General features: G+C 38.6%; 1 protein-coding gene and 1 long non-coding RNA gene across 3 annotated transcripts; both read left to right on the forward strand.

The window, feature by feature from the left end:
* The first annotated feature begins 4,044 nt into the window (after nt 1–4,044).
* On the forward strand, nt 4,045–6,671 carry LOC130434773 (uncharacterized). The gene is made up of 3 exons (XR_008908717.1): nt 4,045–4,259; nt 5,748–5,925; nt 5,997–6,671. It is a non-coding gene; the product is annotated as an uncharacterized LOC130434773 (long non-coding RNA).
* A 1,293-nt stretch (nt 6,672–7,964) lies between these two features.
* Nucleotides 7,965–16,065, forward strand: LOC130433921 (uncharacterized). Of its 2 annotated transcripts, XR_008908631.1 has the most exons (4): nt 8,117–8,246; nt 13,836–14,066; nt 14,940–15,084; nt 15,161–16,065. XR_008908631.1 is itself a non-coding variant. In XM_056763723.1 (3 exons), exons 1-3 carry the CDS (start codon nt 8,136–8,138, stop codon nt 10,425–10,427), a joined length of 1,227 nt encoding a protein of 408 aa, XP_056619701.1. In that variant the 5' UTR covers nt 7,965–8,135; the 3' UTR covers nt 10,428–10,600. The 2 variants fall into 2 exon arrangements, 1 of the variants encoding a protein (XP_056619701.1); XM_056763723.1 differs by lacking the exons at nt 13,836–14,066; nt 14,940–15,084; nt 15,161–16,065 and adding exons at nt 9,167–9,652; nt 9,798–10,600 and having other exon boundaries at nt 7,965–8,246.
* The last annotated feature ends 467 nt before the right edge of the window (nt 16,066–16,532 follow it).

Here is a 16,532-nt window from a genome sequence, read left to right on the forward strand (position 1 = left end):
ACCTGATCAGTGGATATGAAATGCAATTATTCACAAATCCACTTTTTAGACGTGACCTCACAAAAGTAGAACAATTGTACACATTTTCTAATCCTGCTTACATTAACCCAAATGATTTCCAGGGATGGATTTGATAGCGATCCTGATTCCACATTTGTGATGTTTATTATTGATGATCTCAATGTGCTGCTAGCAAACAGAGCTGTCGAAGTGAGCCCATCAGTCACTGTTATATGGTTTATTAATGCAATGACAACGGTTGCTTACTACAGATTTCCATTGTTGATGTCTTGTTAAAATCAAAATGAGATCAAAACCTATTTTTGAGTACAACAAGATCTTCTAAATGCAGGGTGAGACTTTCCATTAGCACTTTTGGAAAAGAAAAAGTGGATGTCAAGTCCAAGGGTTGAGACGTAAAGGGTTCATAAATGACATGACAGATGGCTTTGTGAAATCCAAAAAAGAAGGTTCTCCTATTTTAAACAAAAGCTTGTTTGAAATAACGCGAACCGTGCACGATAATACCAGGAATGCGCATTATAATGGGGATGCGTTGATTAGAAAACCTATCTATGATTTTAAAGATGCCCTTGTGACACCGGGTTTGAGGGAAAAGGTGGACTTCATGTTTTTGTGAATCTTCAACATTCCCCGAGAAAGTGAAGAAAACACTGGATTGACATTTTTGGTAATCTGCTGTATTTAATGACTTTGAATCCAATGTTTTCACAGGCTATAGCGCTTTAATAACAAAAGCGCACGCCTCCAAATAAAGATATTTTCTTGTATACGGGTGTGTTTGGTATTCTTTTCACCACCTAACCAATAAAATCAACAGCACCCGGATGTACACGTACTGAAAAAGCAAACTAACTCTCTGTTCATTGTGAACATGGCCTGCGATATCTAGCGAAGCTAGATCATAGATTACAAATCACGTTTAGAAGCTACAGTATGCCTGTTTTACTCTTTCACAGATGCAACACGTGTTGGTGTTCATGTGAAAAGGTTTACTGAATCCTCACTTTCTTTAATTGCCTCAAGATAAATTCATTTTGACTTCTTATTGGAACAAACGGGTGTCTTTTACCACTAGGTGTGACCTCTACCGCTGGAGGTCGTCATCGTGTCAATCATTCTAATAATTATGTAATGGTGACAGTTTTACAGTCGCTTTATGCGACACCTTACAACATTCAATGACATTTGTTTGCGCAGCACTTTTAACAAAGTGTTATTAAACAACGCAATAATTAGTTTAAATCTCTTTTTACACTGCCTTTTACTTTCCCGTAAACTGACCGATAATCTGATACGATGTCGCTTCATTTTAATTTTCCCATTACCGTCCTTCACCACTAGGTGGCGCTGTTTCACACTTGTGTTTTTAGCTGTTGAGTGAAGCTTATCTTTAGGTTCAAGCACACAGGCTGATCTCAGACCACTTTTGCTTGGTGAGTGCCTTAAAAAACAGGTTTATTTTGCATTCTGGCTTTCACATGCGTTAATGTGCTAAAATGAATATCTTGGTTATTGGCTTGAAGAAAGCTTATTTTTCACACACACTTTTTCACTTAACTCTTGCAGTAACTTTCTTGAACTGATGTATACAGTATGTAACGGAGGCCAGCTGGTGAAGGGAGGCGCAGTTGTTGTGGTGAAATCGATCATCAAATGTTGAGGGAAATCACTAAGCCCAAGAAGCCAAGTTTCAAAGGTTTCAATCTTTAATTTGTTCGAAAAAGTCAAAGTGAGACATACAGAGTTCATCTGAAGATGTCTGACCAGTGCATATCTGACTCCATCTTTTATACATTGTTCTCACCGTTTAGACCAGAATTAAATCAGGTTTCACATGGCATCACCTATTTTTGGTTGTCCATCCTTTTTTGACCTTCCACAGTAAAATGTCAAGCTCCATATATCAGTATTTAACTGTGGCAAAACCTTTTAAAAGCTTAAAAAAGAAATGCACATACATCCATCTTAAAAAGAAATGCATGTTGTAGCACGTTGTCATTTACTACACCTGGCTTAGCAAACATGTATGTAAATCAATACAACAGTGTATACTGTGTTCGTCTGTGAATGGTACCAACTAGTATCTTCAAAAGCGTGTGTGTGTGTGTGTGTGTGTGAGATGCTAAGCAGATGTGAGGTCCATATCTGCTTGGTGCCGACCTTGTGAGGCCCATAGCCTTTGTTCAAATCAGAGAGGTACATGAACTTCTATAACTATCTAAAATGTATGCTTTTATATAAGAACAAAATGTAATATATTTAGAAACTTTAAATGTAGTACAATAAAACGCACCAAAAACATCATGACAAACACGATTTTAGAAATGTTTTAAAGAACCGAGTTTTCATTTTGGAACTAAACTCTTTGTATACTGCATTAAGATTGATGTAAATAAATGGGCATTAAGCAAGGCACGGGAAGAAAGGCAATAAAGGAGCAATAAGAATGACAAATATTCTTAGGAAATAGAGAAAAAATGAATGCATGAGAAGGACATTTTATGAGTAGGGCTCAATGCTCATTCAGTAAACCCGATTCTCTTATTTCTTGAAGTCATATGGCTTAAATCAAAACAAAGCAACTGCAGTTGAACGCACGATAAGAAAAACTTGATGTGATAAGTCATTTTGTAACCAATCTCTTCATATGTTGCCTACGTTTTGTTCCAAAAACACAAGCTGCATAAGTAACCGCTCCTTCTCGTACCGCTCTGCGCGGGCCTCGAACCGACGTCGGTCCGGACGGGAGACGGGCGGGAACTCTAGCGAGGATGCGAAAGACCGCAGCCTCTAGAGCGTCTCGGTTGGTGGTTCGGAGAGGGAGATGTATGGCGTTTTTCTCAGATTTTTACCGAGTTTTCTTTATATTAATGAGTTTCCTTATATAAATGACTACAGCAGGGGATTCGATGTACTTCCGGTGTGTGGGACGGCTTCACTGCTTGTCGTTGAATAGGTTAAATAAAGTATAGGTTAAACAGTAATCTGTGTCTTTTGTACACTAGCAGGAAGCAAAACCTGATGCCCATCGGCGTACCGACGGCACCAGGGGCTGGGTCAGAGGTGCAATAGCGCGCCACTCAGCTAGCGACTCTAGTAGCATGTTGGCTTGGCCGAGGCGACGCTCTCTGGCCCAGCCGATACAACAGCTCGCGCGCCTGCTATTTATACCTCCCATCGGCGCTGCTACTTTCGACGACGGTAGGGGGCGAACTTCAATGAACGTCTAACGTTGAGAACACGAGCCCCACAGAGCCCTTATCATACACCCTATTGTTCAAAACGCAACTCGAAGCACAGTGATATTTATACACGAAAATCTTTAAAGAACAACTGTGACAGACCTCCCTCATTAAATATTCAAACCAACAGCCAATGGCAACGCTCCAACTGAAGACCAAGCAGTGCTTTAACAAAGTATAGATTGATCGTGGTAAATACACCGAGTTGTGTTTGTCTTATGACCAGGTGACGTCGTTGGAAGCCCTCACACACAAATGGATTCACAGGTAAAGCTTTTAAAGCCAACTCTGATACGACAGCAATGTAGTCGTCGCCTCAAGCCTAGAGTGCAGGTGTGATCGAGCCGAAGCACGTCAGGTCACGTCACCTAACGTACTGGACGGACGTAAGGTCAAAGATCATACGTAACACGATGGAAGCAATCATTTGGTTTTATTTGTACAGGTCGTAGTGTCAAATGTTCATAGACGAACGTTATCAACACGTTACATATTTCAGTGCTGTACATATTTGTTTCTCTACATAATAGACGGGATACAGACACCTCCACTGGGCACGCGCGCTCCAATACCGTATAATTTGCGTCACTCTAAAAACAGTTGAGTTATATTTTGTATTTTTGGATGGTTATGTTTAGGGTTGGGGTAGGCGTATGGGGTAGTTATTGGAATTTATTGGAATTATATAGCGAGATGTTTCACCACTTCCGGCCGTAGCTGCATCCCTTCTAGCTGCAACCTATCTGCGAAGAAGAAGAAGAAGAAGAAGGCAGGACGTAGAAATGGCTAAACAACATTACAATTCGAACGGCGGACACTTTTGAGCGAAAGGATCCACCGATGCAAACCACAAAACACCGCTGTAGATGAAAAATCTGTCACTTCACGTGTAACGGAGGCCAGCTGTTAGAGGGAGAGCTGTGTGTGCAGGCAGAGGTGCGAGCTCGTCTCTCCCTCAGAGGACCGATGGCGGTTTCGAGACTATGAGGGGTTGTAAGTAAGACCCGTCATTACACTTGCGATTCTGTTCGCAATAACGTCAGCAGTGTGCAGACGAGAGAGTAACGGAGCCGTTTTTGGGCTTGTATTATTAAGGATAAGTTTAGGCACAAATGTGTGCATATTGTGAATGGTGACAATTCACTTGTCTAAGAAAATGATGAATTAAATCATTCACGGTAAACTGTGTGGCTTTTAACGTCTGTTTATACGTGGTGGTAGATCAACAAAAATAATACACAATACACAAACACTTTATTTGTCGGTGTCTTTATTCCTCTTTTTGACAAGATCCCCAAGTGTTTACAACCTTAAGAACTCCATGTCTGGTCTGTGCTCGAAATGGAAAAGGGACATTATATTTGATTTTATTAAATTTATTAACAATGTAAAATCGATTTATATACATGCATTGTGAGGTATTTATGAAAAAATCTGCAATTGTTTTCTGTGTGTGGATTTATCAAACCCACACACTTATAGGGAAAGTTGTAAAGTGTATCGTAAAAATTTCCTTTAAATATTCTTATGATACGTGCAATTATCTGTTTTGTTTTTGGTGCAAATAAACAAATATGTGTTTTACATCAATTTTTGTTACGCCAGTGAAACTTTATTTGATTCATGTGTGTGAATCAATGGAAATGGTTTGGTGTGGAACGCTTACTATTAATATGAAATAAATAAACTGCAGGAGAGAATGCACAGTCTTTGATTTAGAAAGGGGTCACCCTCCTTTGTATTAGTTTGATCATTTACATTTAGTCAACCAGCTGGAGTGGTTTGATAGGAAGACCAGAGAGGAGAGCATTGCAGAAGTCCAACCTTGAGATTACGCGGGCCTGAACAAGTAGTTGCTCAGGGCCTGCTCAGTGAGATAGGGTCTAACCTTTCCATTGTTGAATAAGGCACATCGCCATGACCGCATTGTTTTTGCAATGTGATCAATGAAGGACAGCTGGTCATCAAATTTAATCAAATGCATTCGAGCAGAATTGAATAAAGTTCACCCAAAATGAAAATTCTGCAGAGGATATTTTGAATAACGTTGATATTCAAACAACATCGAACCCCATTGATTTCCATTGAACAGAACACACAAAACCAATGAGACATTTTTTAAAATACATTCTTTTGTTTTTTACAACCACACAAGGAGGAATAAATGACGAGTGATTTGTTATTTTTAGATGAACCTTACCTTTAAGAATGACTTTGACGTTTCTTTTGTAATAATTGTGATGCAGATGTTGTGTGTTTTGACAGACTGTTCACAGCCCATCTGCTTTCAGTTTGACAACAATTGTTTGTGATAACAGATTAATGTTAAATGCTTGACGTGAAAACGGCGAGCACCGTTCTTCACCTCGCTCATGAGTTTTAGTGATATAATTGAACCTCTCTTACACTGACAATGATTTTTTTCACCGTAAGTGATTCAAGTGCTGTAGATTTGTTATGACGTCTTGAGTTTCTTTGCAGGCATTACCACGGTGCTCACCGTGTCCACCATCATCACAGGGGAAACCGCCTCCATGCCCCGAGTGTCTTACATCAAATGTGGAAATTAACCTTTGGGTCAGATTAGTCATTATGTCTGTGATCGAGCACGCAGCTGTCCACATTACAGGAGCGTAAAGAGAGGACACAAAGCAGTAAGGTAAGATCAGACTCTTCAGTTATCAGTTATCACCATGACGTCGTGTGTGATGTGATGTGATGATGCTGCAGTTGCCGTGTACGTGTGGAATGGTTCATCCGGGGCAGATGATGTACAACAGCAGCTACAGTGACATGGATGTGATGAGCACCGGGAACTACGGCATGTCAGAGCTGAAAGGAGACACAAAGGATCAGTTCCTGATGCATTTAGTTTTGGATAATGAACAAGGACCTTCACGCAGCAGTTTATTTATAGACACACATGCTATTGACAAATACTCATGGCTCATCTTCCCTGGAGCGTACACACTCTTCAACATTATATACTGGTCCATATACTCTCGGTGACTGCTGCTCCTTTCTTTTTACTCTACAGACATTTGCGAAGCAGAATCACAATACATTTTGTACTGTGATGATCAAAAAACTAATTTTCTCAACTTGTCAATAACAAATATTCTTGATACGTGTGTGTATCATTTTACAGTTAACAAAGAAAAGCATGCATTCTTTTTTTTGTGAAAAACACATTTTGGTTAAGTAGGATCATGTCATTGGTAAACAATCATTGTGATCTGGTCCTGGATAGATACGTTTGTTTTGCTGTATGTTTGTTTCATTTAATGACTTAAATGTGTAATGATCTTTATGGAAAGTGTTTCTTTGCTCTGTATTGTGTCTGTTAACATCAAATTCTTTGGAAAGGAAGTGTCTCAGCTGTGTTTGTTTAATTTGTTTTATAAGACTTGTTCCTATTCATCAAAGCAATACCTGAATCTTGTTCTTTCTGAGATTCTGATGAAACATCTGTATAACACAAGAGTCTGTGATTTAATCTAAAGTTCAAGGGGACTAAATATGTTAATGGACACTGCAAAGAGATGTATTATTATTATTATATCAAATGTGTATAGATATGTGTTCAACTTTCATATATTCATTATTGTCAAATTATGAGTAAAAAATGTCAAACATTTCATCAAAGCTTATTTTTAGAAATATATTCCAAATATGCACAATGATTAAATACATAGTTACAATCCATTATTGTCCTTTTATTTTTATCACATCTTCTCTTTCTTTAACGTTTTCAATGTTTTAAAGGTTACAATTTGTCAAATGAAAAGTGAACAGTTTGAAATGTAATTATTACTCTGTATGTTTTAGCGGCAACTACATAAACTTCCTGTAGACCTCCACAAAGATTAAATAACTGGTTTTATTAGTAGTTTTAATTGAATTTAAAACAAATAAACAATATGAATCTAAATTAAATTGTATATTATAATCCGACACAGACCCAAAGTTAACTTTGTGTATCTAATGAAACGATCTATAGTTATATAGCTAATTTATTTATTGTATTACATTCATACATCATTTAATTGACATTTACGCATCTGACAGATGCTTTTTTATTTTACATTTCATGTCCATTCTCTTTGAATCCAACCTATGACCTTGCTGTTGCAAGTGCCGGTTGACCTGCAGAAACTTACAAGTTTATTTTTTGGTTTAAATATCCGTTGAGAAGAAGCCAGAGGGTAAAAATATCAGTTTCCAACTTCACAGCGCGCATGCGCTAAAGACAATTACATAATCATGTTTTTTTTTATTAAAGCAACTTGAAAAATACACTTTCGTATACAGTTATGTCATTATACATACAGAACTAAAAATAAAAATATGAATAATAGAATGAGTGCCAATGGATATAAATAATGACATATAATATGTTTTTTCATCTTCAGTATGATTAGTGAAGCCTGAATGGCGCATTTATTTTTTTATAGAATTACTATTTAAAAATGCTATAAAACTATATAGAATAATTAACATTATTATTATTATGGATATATGTTATAAATCATTTTTTCACATGGCTAGTTTACATAACTCTGGCTCGAAGCAAATTTCCTGGCCGTGTTTACAACTATTTTTTTTTACAGCAGTATTGATTTATTTTTGTCATAAGTTGTTTTCTTATTATATTTTATTGTAAATGTATAAAATTAAATTAAAACTACTCAACGGATTCCTTCCGGAGTCAAATAAGTTAGGTTTGGGCCAAATGTTATTGTTCGAAAAAAACATCGTCCCAAAGGTAACCTAGCAACATGATAGACCAACGTCAGCACTCGAACGAAGACGTTTTTAGCGAGTTATAAACGGACTTCAAGTTTACTTCTCGACATTTAGCGTTTAAAGATGTCTCTGTTCAGCGATTTTATCGACTTGCTCCGGTGTCTTTTCTCTTTCTGCTTGTCAGATCAAGTATCGACTGAATTGGATGAGGAGGAATCGTTTAAAGATGCAGCGGTAAGAGATTTATTTGATTTTAGCATCACAAACCTGAATGTTGTCTTACATTTGACAATAAGGAAACCATTACTGAAATGTTTAGGACATCTTAAATACATACTCTTTATTGATTTATCTCATCGGGCTCGTGAAGCAATTAAGCGTTTAATGTAACGATAATGTCAGTAACTTCAGTGTGTGTAACTAAAGTGCAACAACACTTTACGTTTCTTGTCACAATTTAATATTAAATTGTACCTGTTTATTTTATTTATTAAATTGCTTCACTTGGGATATTTATTGTAGTATGTAACATACATTATCACATCATACTACACAATATCGGCTCGATATGCTACTGCTAGCCGAGACGCTGTTTTTAGTCATGATTGCAGGTTTAGATTTTCAGCGTCTTTTTTAACCGACAAAAGCTAAAAAATAAAATGCGATTGTCCTTAACTATTTCCCCGCCAGACTTTTAAAACAAAAGTTGCCAGCCTCCGCCAGCATTTTTTAACATTTTCACTTAACTTTAATGGGTCACAGTACATAAAGAATATATGGACAAACAATATGTCAAATGAAAGAACAGAGTCTCTGCTTTTAAACAAAGGAACCCATATTCTTCTATCTTCATTTTTTTGTTACTACTTAGATGTGGGTAGGTTTCTTCAAAAATGCATCACTTTGATTAAACAGCTGAGATAATTAACGTTATTTGTCAAAGATTCCGCCCAGTTTACAGTCAGAACAATAATTAAAAACCGATAAGAAATATACGTTTTAGGTTCTGCGATTCTGTACTTTTCCCCAAATGTGTGTAACAGCTCCACCTGCTGTATAAACACCGATTACCGTAAAAACTCGTCTTATGAGGGGAATCGTTTTTTTTTAAAGATTTGCTATCACTGTCTTATTGATCTCATCATGTTCTACAGAGTGGTGCAGACAAGTGTAACGAGATAGAGGACACAAGTGAAAATGAGAAAAGTTCTGAGAATGAAGAGAAGAAAGAGATGAGCAGTCTCCTAAAGATGCCATCATTGCCAGAGCCAATATTGGTTAAAGAGGCATCTGACCCTCCAACTCCACCATTCACTGAAATTAATGCCCTGCCATCGGCCGGACCAGTGATTTTTAACCGGGTCCTTCCAAACTCCACTCTACCCGCTGATAAGATCAGACCTATGTTCAGACCTCAGCTATCAGCAGGGGAGCCAGTACGTTTTTACCGAACCTCACGACACTTCCAACCCTTGCCTACGATTGAGGAGTCGTCTCTGGGTGACAGGATCTTTCCAGAGTCAGTGGCACCAGCTGGCCGGATACAAACACTACCATCTGTGAAAGCACCGCTGCTGGTTTGTGAAAACCCAACCGCGGTATCAGATGAAGTGATGTATCTGCTTTCCTGTAGCTCAGTGGTAAGGGCAGGTTGTGGGTTCGATCAAAGGGGCTTGCAAAACCTATGTTAAATGTATAGGATAAAGCAATGTATATCGCTTTGGATAAAAGCGTCTGCCAAATGCCTAAATGTAAATGTATCTAACAAATTCTGCACCCTTTCAGCCGTCAGAGGAACTGGATCTGATGATTCAAGTAGATCATGGCATCCAAATCCTTCCACGTTCTTCATCCACCTTACTGTTTGACCTAGAAGATATTGAAATTGAAAATGAGTATGTGAAGTACACTGGGAGGACGATCGGTCCCGGTGAGATGAAGACTTCCCAAAATAAAGCGCTGGTGGCTGAGATAAAGCATCCACCGCTGAAAGCTATAGGGAAGTGTTGGATGGAGAATGACAGTGAAGACCAGAAGCCAGTGCCTCCCATCCAGATGGAGAAGGTTCAAGACATCACTGATACACATGAGAACGACTCGGAGTCATATTCCTCTTCTTCAAAGATGGAAACAGACGTTGCCCCTCAGAAACCAAGGGATCGAAAGACAAGATTGTTCCATGTCAATCCTTCCTGTCGCCCCAAGACAGAGACTCAGCAACTGAAGACTTCTTCTTCTCTCTGCGAATGGGTTGAGCAAAAGATCAGGAAAAGAGACGAGAAGAAAAGAAGAAAAGAGAAGATGTTACTGGAAAGACAGCAGCTGCATGAGCGATACCTACACGATCCAAAACTGAAACATCTGTGGGTCAACAAGCACAACCGCTTCAATAGATCCGTCCATGATGAGGTTTAGAGACTGTTTGACTGTCTCCTGTCTACTGCCATCATCTGATCACGACATCAAAACCCCTTGTGCATGAAAAACCCTTTGTGCATGAAAAAAACACCCTTTGTGTATAAAAATACCCTCTTGTACATGGAAAACCCTTTGTTCATTATAAAAAAAAACCTTTGTGCATAAAAATACCCTCTTGTGCATGGAAAACCCTTTGTGCATAAAAATAAACCCTTGTGCATGAAAAACTCTGTTTACTGTCTTATCTTCGGTTCCCTGAGAAGCGGAAGACACTCTTTCCCTTACCACTTTACTTAAGTCTAATTGGATAACGCCAGTGAAAAAAACTGGCAAATTGTCGAAAGACATGCAACAGTTTGCAAATACAGACGAGCCCTTGGCCGTATAAAAACGGTGCATTGCGACAATACCTCAGTATGGCGTTAGAAAACTAGTTTCTAATTAGTAAACACAGCAGGCAAGCAGATTACAGCTGCACGAGCACACTGAAAACGCTTGTGGCATAAATGTAAACCTATAGATATTGCAAATCTCTAATTCGAACACGAAAATCAAGATTGTGCACTTCAATCAACACATGCGATGAGAAATAACAAACCGTCGAATTAAAGCAGATCGGGGGATTCTTCACGCGCGCGACTCATTTTGACTTTGTACTAAGGGGGGCGGGACACTGCGATTTTGTGACAACAAATGCATTTGGCCCTGCTCCTTTCTGGAACAACCGTTGTGATTGGCAGTTACTCCCGCCCTCAAGTCAGACAGAGAAGGAGAGATGGCAGAGAAGGATTTTTTAATTGGGGAAAAATAGGATCTAGGAATTCACATTAAGTAATAACTGGTGCAGTACCAGTGGTCACCTCTTTGTAGATTAGCGAATAGTAAAATGTGCACGCGAAAAATGTTAAATTCTAATATTACATGTAACTTTATATTATAACATATTTAACAAGTCTATATTCCTGACTAATCTACAAAATGGTGACCACTGGCACTGCACATTTGCTATGGCTTAATGCAGAGCAGAAGTGCTTCCATATAAATTGAAATATATATTTATTTACTCACCCAGTGTTTCTAGTAATTCTCCTTACTGCACTCATTTGTTTTACTGCATTTGGGACAACCTATAAAATATAACCTTATGGGAATTCCTTAGATCCTATTTTTCCCAATTCTCTGCCATCTCTCCTCTTCAGTAATCGACTTGACACGGCAGCAACAGCCAATCACAATGGGAAGTCCAGAAAGAGCAGGGCCAATTGCATTTGTTGTCACAAAATCGCAGTGTCCCGCCACCTTAGTGCCAAAAGTCAAAATGACTTGCGCGTGTAGTCAATACTGTGCATGAGCGATCTCCTGTGATTCAGGTGTTTGTTATTTCCACTGGCAAGTGTTGATTTACGTGCATAATCTCAAATTTTACGCGCAAGTGTTTTCAGTGTGCTCGCGCAGCTGTAATCTTTTTATCCGCTGTGTTTACAAGCTCACATCGTTTTTTCCCATTTCTAACGCCATACCTCAGAATCTACGAGAGAACGCCTGCACAGTTGTTAACACGTCGGACTACGCAAATCTCTTGTTCGTGCTACTCAGGGAACCAAGGTTACGGCAGTAACTGGAGACGTTGCCTATCGAGAGCGGTCTCTCAATATGGTGTTTTACTAAACTAAGTTCGGGAGGAGCAGGAGCAGATAATGAACTCGGCTGGTCGGCTGTCAGCAATCACAACAATCAACCTATCACTTCAAAGAGAGAGAGAGAGCGTCCCTATAAATAGTCAAGGCATCTTACCTTCACTCTCTCTTCAGTCTCTAACATCCCACCACCACCCCGGCTCCTCACCTGGAGCCCCTCGTCTCCAGCAGGACAAAAAAGGGGGGGGGAGTGTTCCGGGTTCAGGCAAATGCGGGATTCGGAGCCCTCACCCTGGACAGGGGGGAATGCTCTGAGCTCGTGAAATTGCAGAGCTCCACATTGGGAACGGCACACAATGTCATCTGTTATAGGCCCAGCGAACGCCAGGTTCTGGAATGCACCTATCTATGACGACATTGATAGGTTGAACACCACCTCTGAAGAAAAGTATCAACGACTACTTCTCTAGCACCGCCCACTGGTTCGCACATGACAGAAAAGATAGAGCGAGCAAGCAATAAACAAACATGCCGTTAAAGAAAGCTAAATATTGTGCCATCCCTGGTTGTGGAGGAATAGAGTTGCATAAATCGCTGCATAACCTTCTTTCGAATTTCGATATTAGGAATGTGGTGGTTAAAGTTCCAGACGTTCCAGCTCATGTGGGAAAACATGGAGCGTTTGTCTGTTTCATTTCTCCAAGGATTCCTTAGTGAACAAGACACAGGTTGACACTGAATTTGTGGAGAGTATAAAATTAAAAAGCAGTGCTGCCTTCAATATTGGATCAGATAGGAATGGCGCAGCAATATTATGTGAGCAAAACATTTTTGTTCTCTGTGTAACTATTGTTTTGTATGAGATGGCTTGACATGCCATAAGCACTTTTAGCACGAGATTAGTATTACCTGGGGACCGCTTGTCAGTTGTATTAATTGCAGAAGTTGACAGTTATCTTAAGCCCGTGCGAATCGCCATCTCTGTAATTTTTGTGGGCTCATATATAATTTTCCAGGTTTTATACACTGTTTGCGAATAATGGAGGCTGTTTTAATAAGTTTCCGTGAGTCTCCCCTTTGTTTATTTATCATGGAAACCCTCGGAACATATGCTTTTAAAACACTCTCACAGAACATTGATGTCATATTCAGATCATTCTGATCAGAGCTTAATGAAGTCGAACACGTCGGTTTCTGAACTGTCTCTCTCCCTTACACTTGGTCGCAAGGTCGGAACACACAATCCATGTTTCACAGGGGCATTAAGAGAATATATTTACCTTAATAGAGGCTGGGTAGGAATTTGCTCAAGAATATGTTGCCTTTTCTTCCCTGTCAAGTGTTCCGCACATGCAGCTGACATAAAGGAAAAATCCTATCAAGTGAAGTGTTTTCCTTGTTAATTTCTATCTTTTGCGATGTCCTAACAGCTGTGAAAAGCAAACATTTCATAGCCTATATACACTTGAATATAAACTAAGTAAGAACAACTGTATAAAATAACAAATACGAAGTTTCGTTGCATTTATTTTTGATTTATTGTGCTCGTAAGGGTTAAAGGGGTGCTGCGACGATGTGTCATGCATTCTGAATTCTTTACAATGTTAAACGTGCTGTCTTCTCATGCTTAACATGGTCAACTTGTCAAAAAACGAGTTGGGTGTATTACGTAGTATTTCTGTGCTATATACACTCCACCAGCGATCGTACAGGATTCGGAACGTTTTTTTTAACATATTGTAACGATTTGTAACCATTTTTTTCTTAGTCCCTTATAGGACAATTCTCCCGGAAAATCACGCAGGAGCATGGAGACCAGGAGAAGGGCCTTGCGCAGACATCACTTTCACTTGTGTGCAGGAGAGAGAGAGAGCATGTTTGTTTGTTCACTACATTTGGGTGATGAAACGGTGGATATAACGCTGGATTTGGAGATCGTTTGAAATTGATATATGGAGCGGTCCCATCGCTAAAAGATGCAGTTCATGAACCGCATGCGGTAAGTGAAACTGATGTCTGTGTTTTGTTGACAATGTGCTTTAGTTCAGCCTACCCCTCCGCCCCGCACACGCTGTGTGATTTTGGAAGTAATCGTAGAGCTGTATCTATATTTTATAAATGTGATCAAACTAAATACTCTTCGAAGATACGACGTATGCAATACTACATTATAGGTACTCAAGATTAATATGAGATTGGCAGAAACCATGTGTGTAAGGGCCCCTTTAACTTTGGGTAAAATCAGGAAGCAGAATGAGACCGGTCAGACACCTTTAGGGCTCCATCTGAACCTCAGCTCATTGCGAATTGATACAGTTCCATTTCAAATGCTCTCGTCTGTCCTGCCCGAAATATATTTTCCCTCCTGTGTTGTCCTGTTGTAGACTTCTGCAACCTCTTCAGGCAACAGCTGTATACAATACTGTGGCAGCCTGGAGGTGCATGATAAATGGGATAATGGATGTGACACACTGCTTAGCCTCTTCAAAATACCTTATTTTGTGTTTTACAACCACACAAGGAGGAATAAATGACGAGTGATTTGTTATTTTTAGATGAACCTTACCTTTAAGAATGACTTTGACGTTTCTTTTGTATTAATTGTGATGCAGATGTTGTGTGTTTTGACAGACTTCTCACAGCCCATCTGCTTTCAGTTCCTAATGTCAAATGCTTGACGTGAAAACTGCATGAGGCGCTATTCACCTCGCTCATGAGTTTTAGTGAAATACTATTCTTTAATAGGAAAAAAGTATTCAAACCGGATGCATTTGTGATATAATTGAACCTCTCTTACACTGACAATGATTTTTTTCACCGTAAGTGATTCAAGGGCTGTAGATTTGTTATGACGTCTTGAGTTTCTTTGCAGGCTTTACACCAGTGCTCTCCATGCCCCGAGTGTCTTACATCAACTGTGGAAATTAACCTTTGGGTCAGCTTAGTCATTATGTCTGTGATCGAGCACGCAGCTGTCCACATTACAGGAGCGTAAAGAGAGGACACAAAGCAGTAAGGTAAGATCAGACTCTTCAGTTATCAGTTATCACCATGACGTCGTGTGTGATGTGATGTAATGTGATGATGCTACAGTTGCCGTGTACGTGTGGAATGGTTCATCCGGGGCAGATGATGTACAACAGCAGCTACAGTGACATGGATGTGATGAGCACCGGGAACTACGGCATGTCCGAGCTGAAAGGAGACACAAAGGATCAGTTCCTGATGCATTTAGTTTTGGATAATGAACAAGGACCTTCACGCAGCAGTTTATTTATGTACACACATGCTATTGACAAATACTCATGGCTCATCTTCCCTGGAGCGTACACACTCTTCAACATTATATACTGGTCCATATACTCTCGGTGACTGCTGCTCCTTTCTTTTTACTCTACAGACATTTGCGAAGCAGAATCACAATACATTTTGCACTGTGATGATCAAAAAACTAATTTTCTCAACTTGTCAATAACAATTATTCTTGCTACGTGTGTGTATCATTTTACAGTTAACAAAGAAAAGCATGCATTCTTTTTTTGTGTGAAAAACACATTTTGGTTAAGTAGGATCATGTCATTGGTAAACAATCATTGTGATCTGGTCCTGGATAGATACGTTTGTTTTGCTGTATGTTTGTTTCATTTAATGACTTAAATGTGTAATGATCTTTATGGAAAGTGTTTCTTTGCTCTGTATTGTGTCTGTTAACATCAAATTCTTTGGAAAGGAAGTGTCTCAGCTGTGTTTGTTTAATTTGTTTTATAAGACTTGTTCCTATTCATCAAAGCAATACCTGAATCTTATTCTTTCTGAGATTCTGATGAAACATCTGTATAACACAAGAGTCTGTGATTTAATCTAAAGTTCAAGGGGACTAAATATGTTAATGGACACTGCAAAGAGATGTATTATTATTATTATATCAAATGTGTATAGATATGTGTTCAACTTTCATATAATCATTATTGTCAAATTATGAGTAAAAAATGTCAAACATTTCATCAAAGCTTATTTTTAGAAATATATTCCATATATGCACAATGATTAAATACATAGTTACAATCCATTATTGTCCTTTTATTTTTATCACATCTTCTCTTTCTTTAACGTTTTCAATGTTTTAAAGGTTACAATTTGTCAAATGAAAAGTGAACAGTTTGAAATGTAATTATTACTCTGTATGTTTTAGCGGCAACTACATAAACTTCCTGTAGACCTCCACAAAGATTAAATAACTGGTTTTATTAGTAGTTTTAATTGAATTTAAAACAAATAAACAATATGAATCTAAATTAAATTGTATATTATAATCCGACACAGACCCAAAGTTAACTTTGTGTATCTAATGAAACGATCTATAGTTATATAGCTAATTTATTTATTGTATTACATTCATACATCATTTAATTGACATTTACACATCTGACAGATGCTTTTTTATTTTACATTTCATGTCCATTCT

This window comes from Triplophysa dalaica, chromosome 13 (assembly GCF_015846415.1).
Source record: "Triplophysa dalaica isolate WHDGS20190420 chromosome 13, ASM1584641v1, whole genome shotgun sequence".
Taxonomy (NCBI): domain Eukaryota; kingdom Metazoa; phylum Chordata; class Actinopteri; order Cypriniformes; family Nemacheilidae; genus Triplophysa; species Triplophysa dalaica.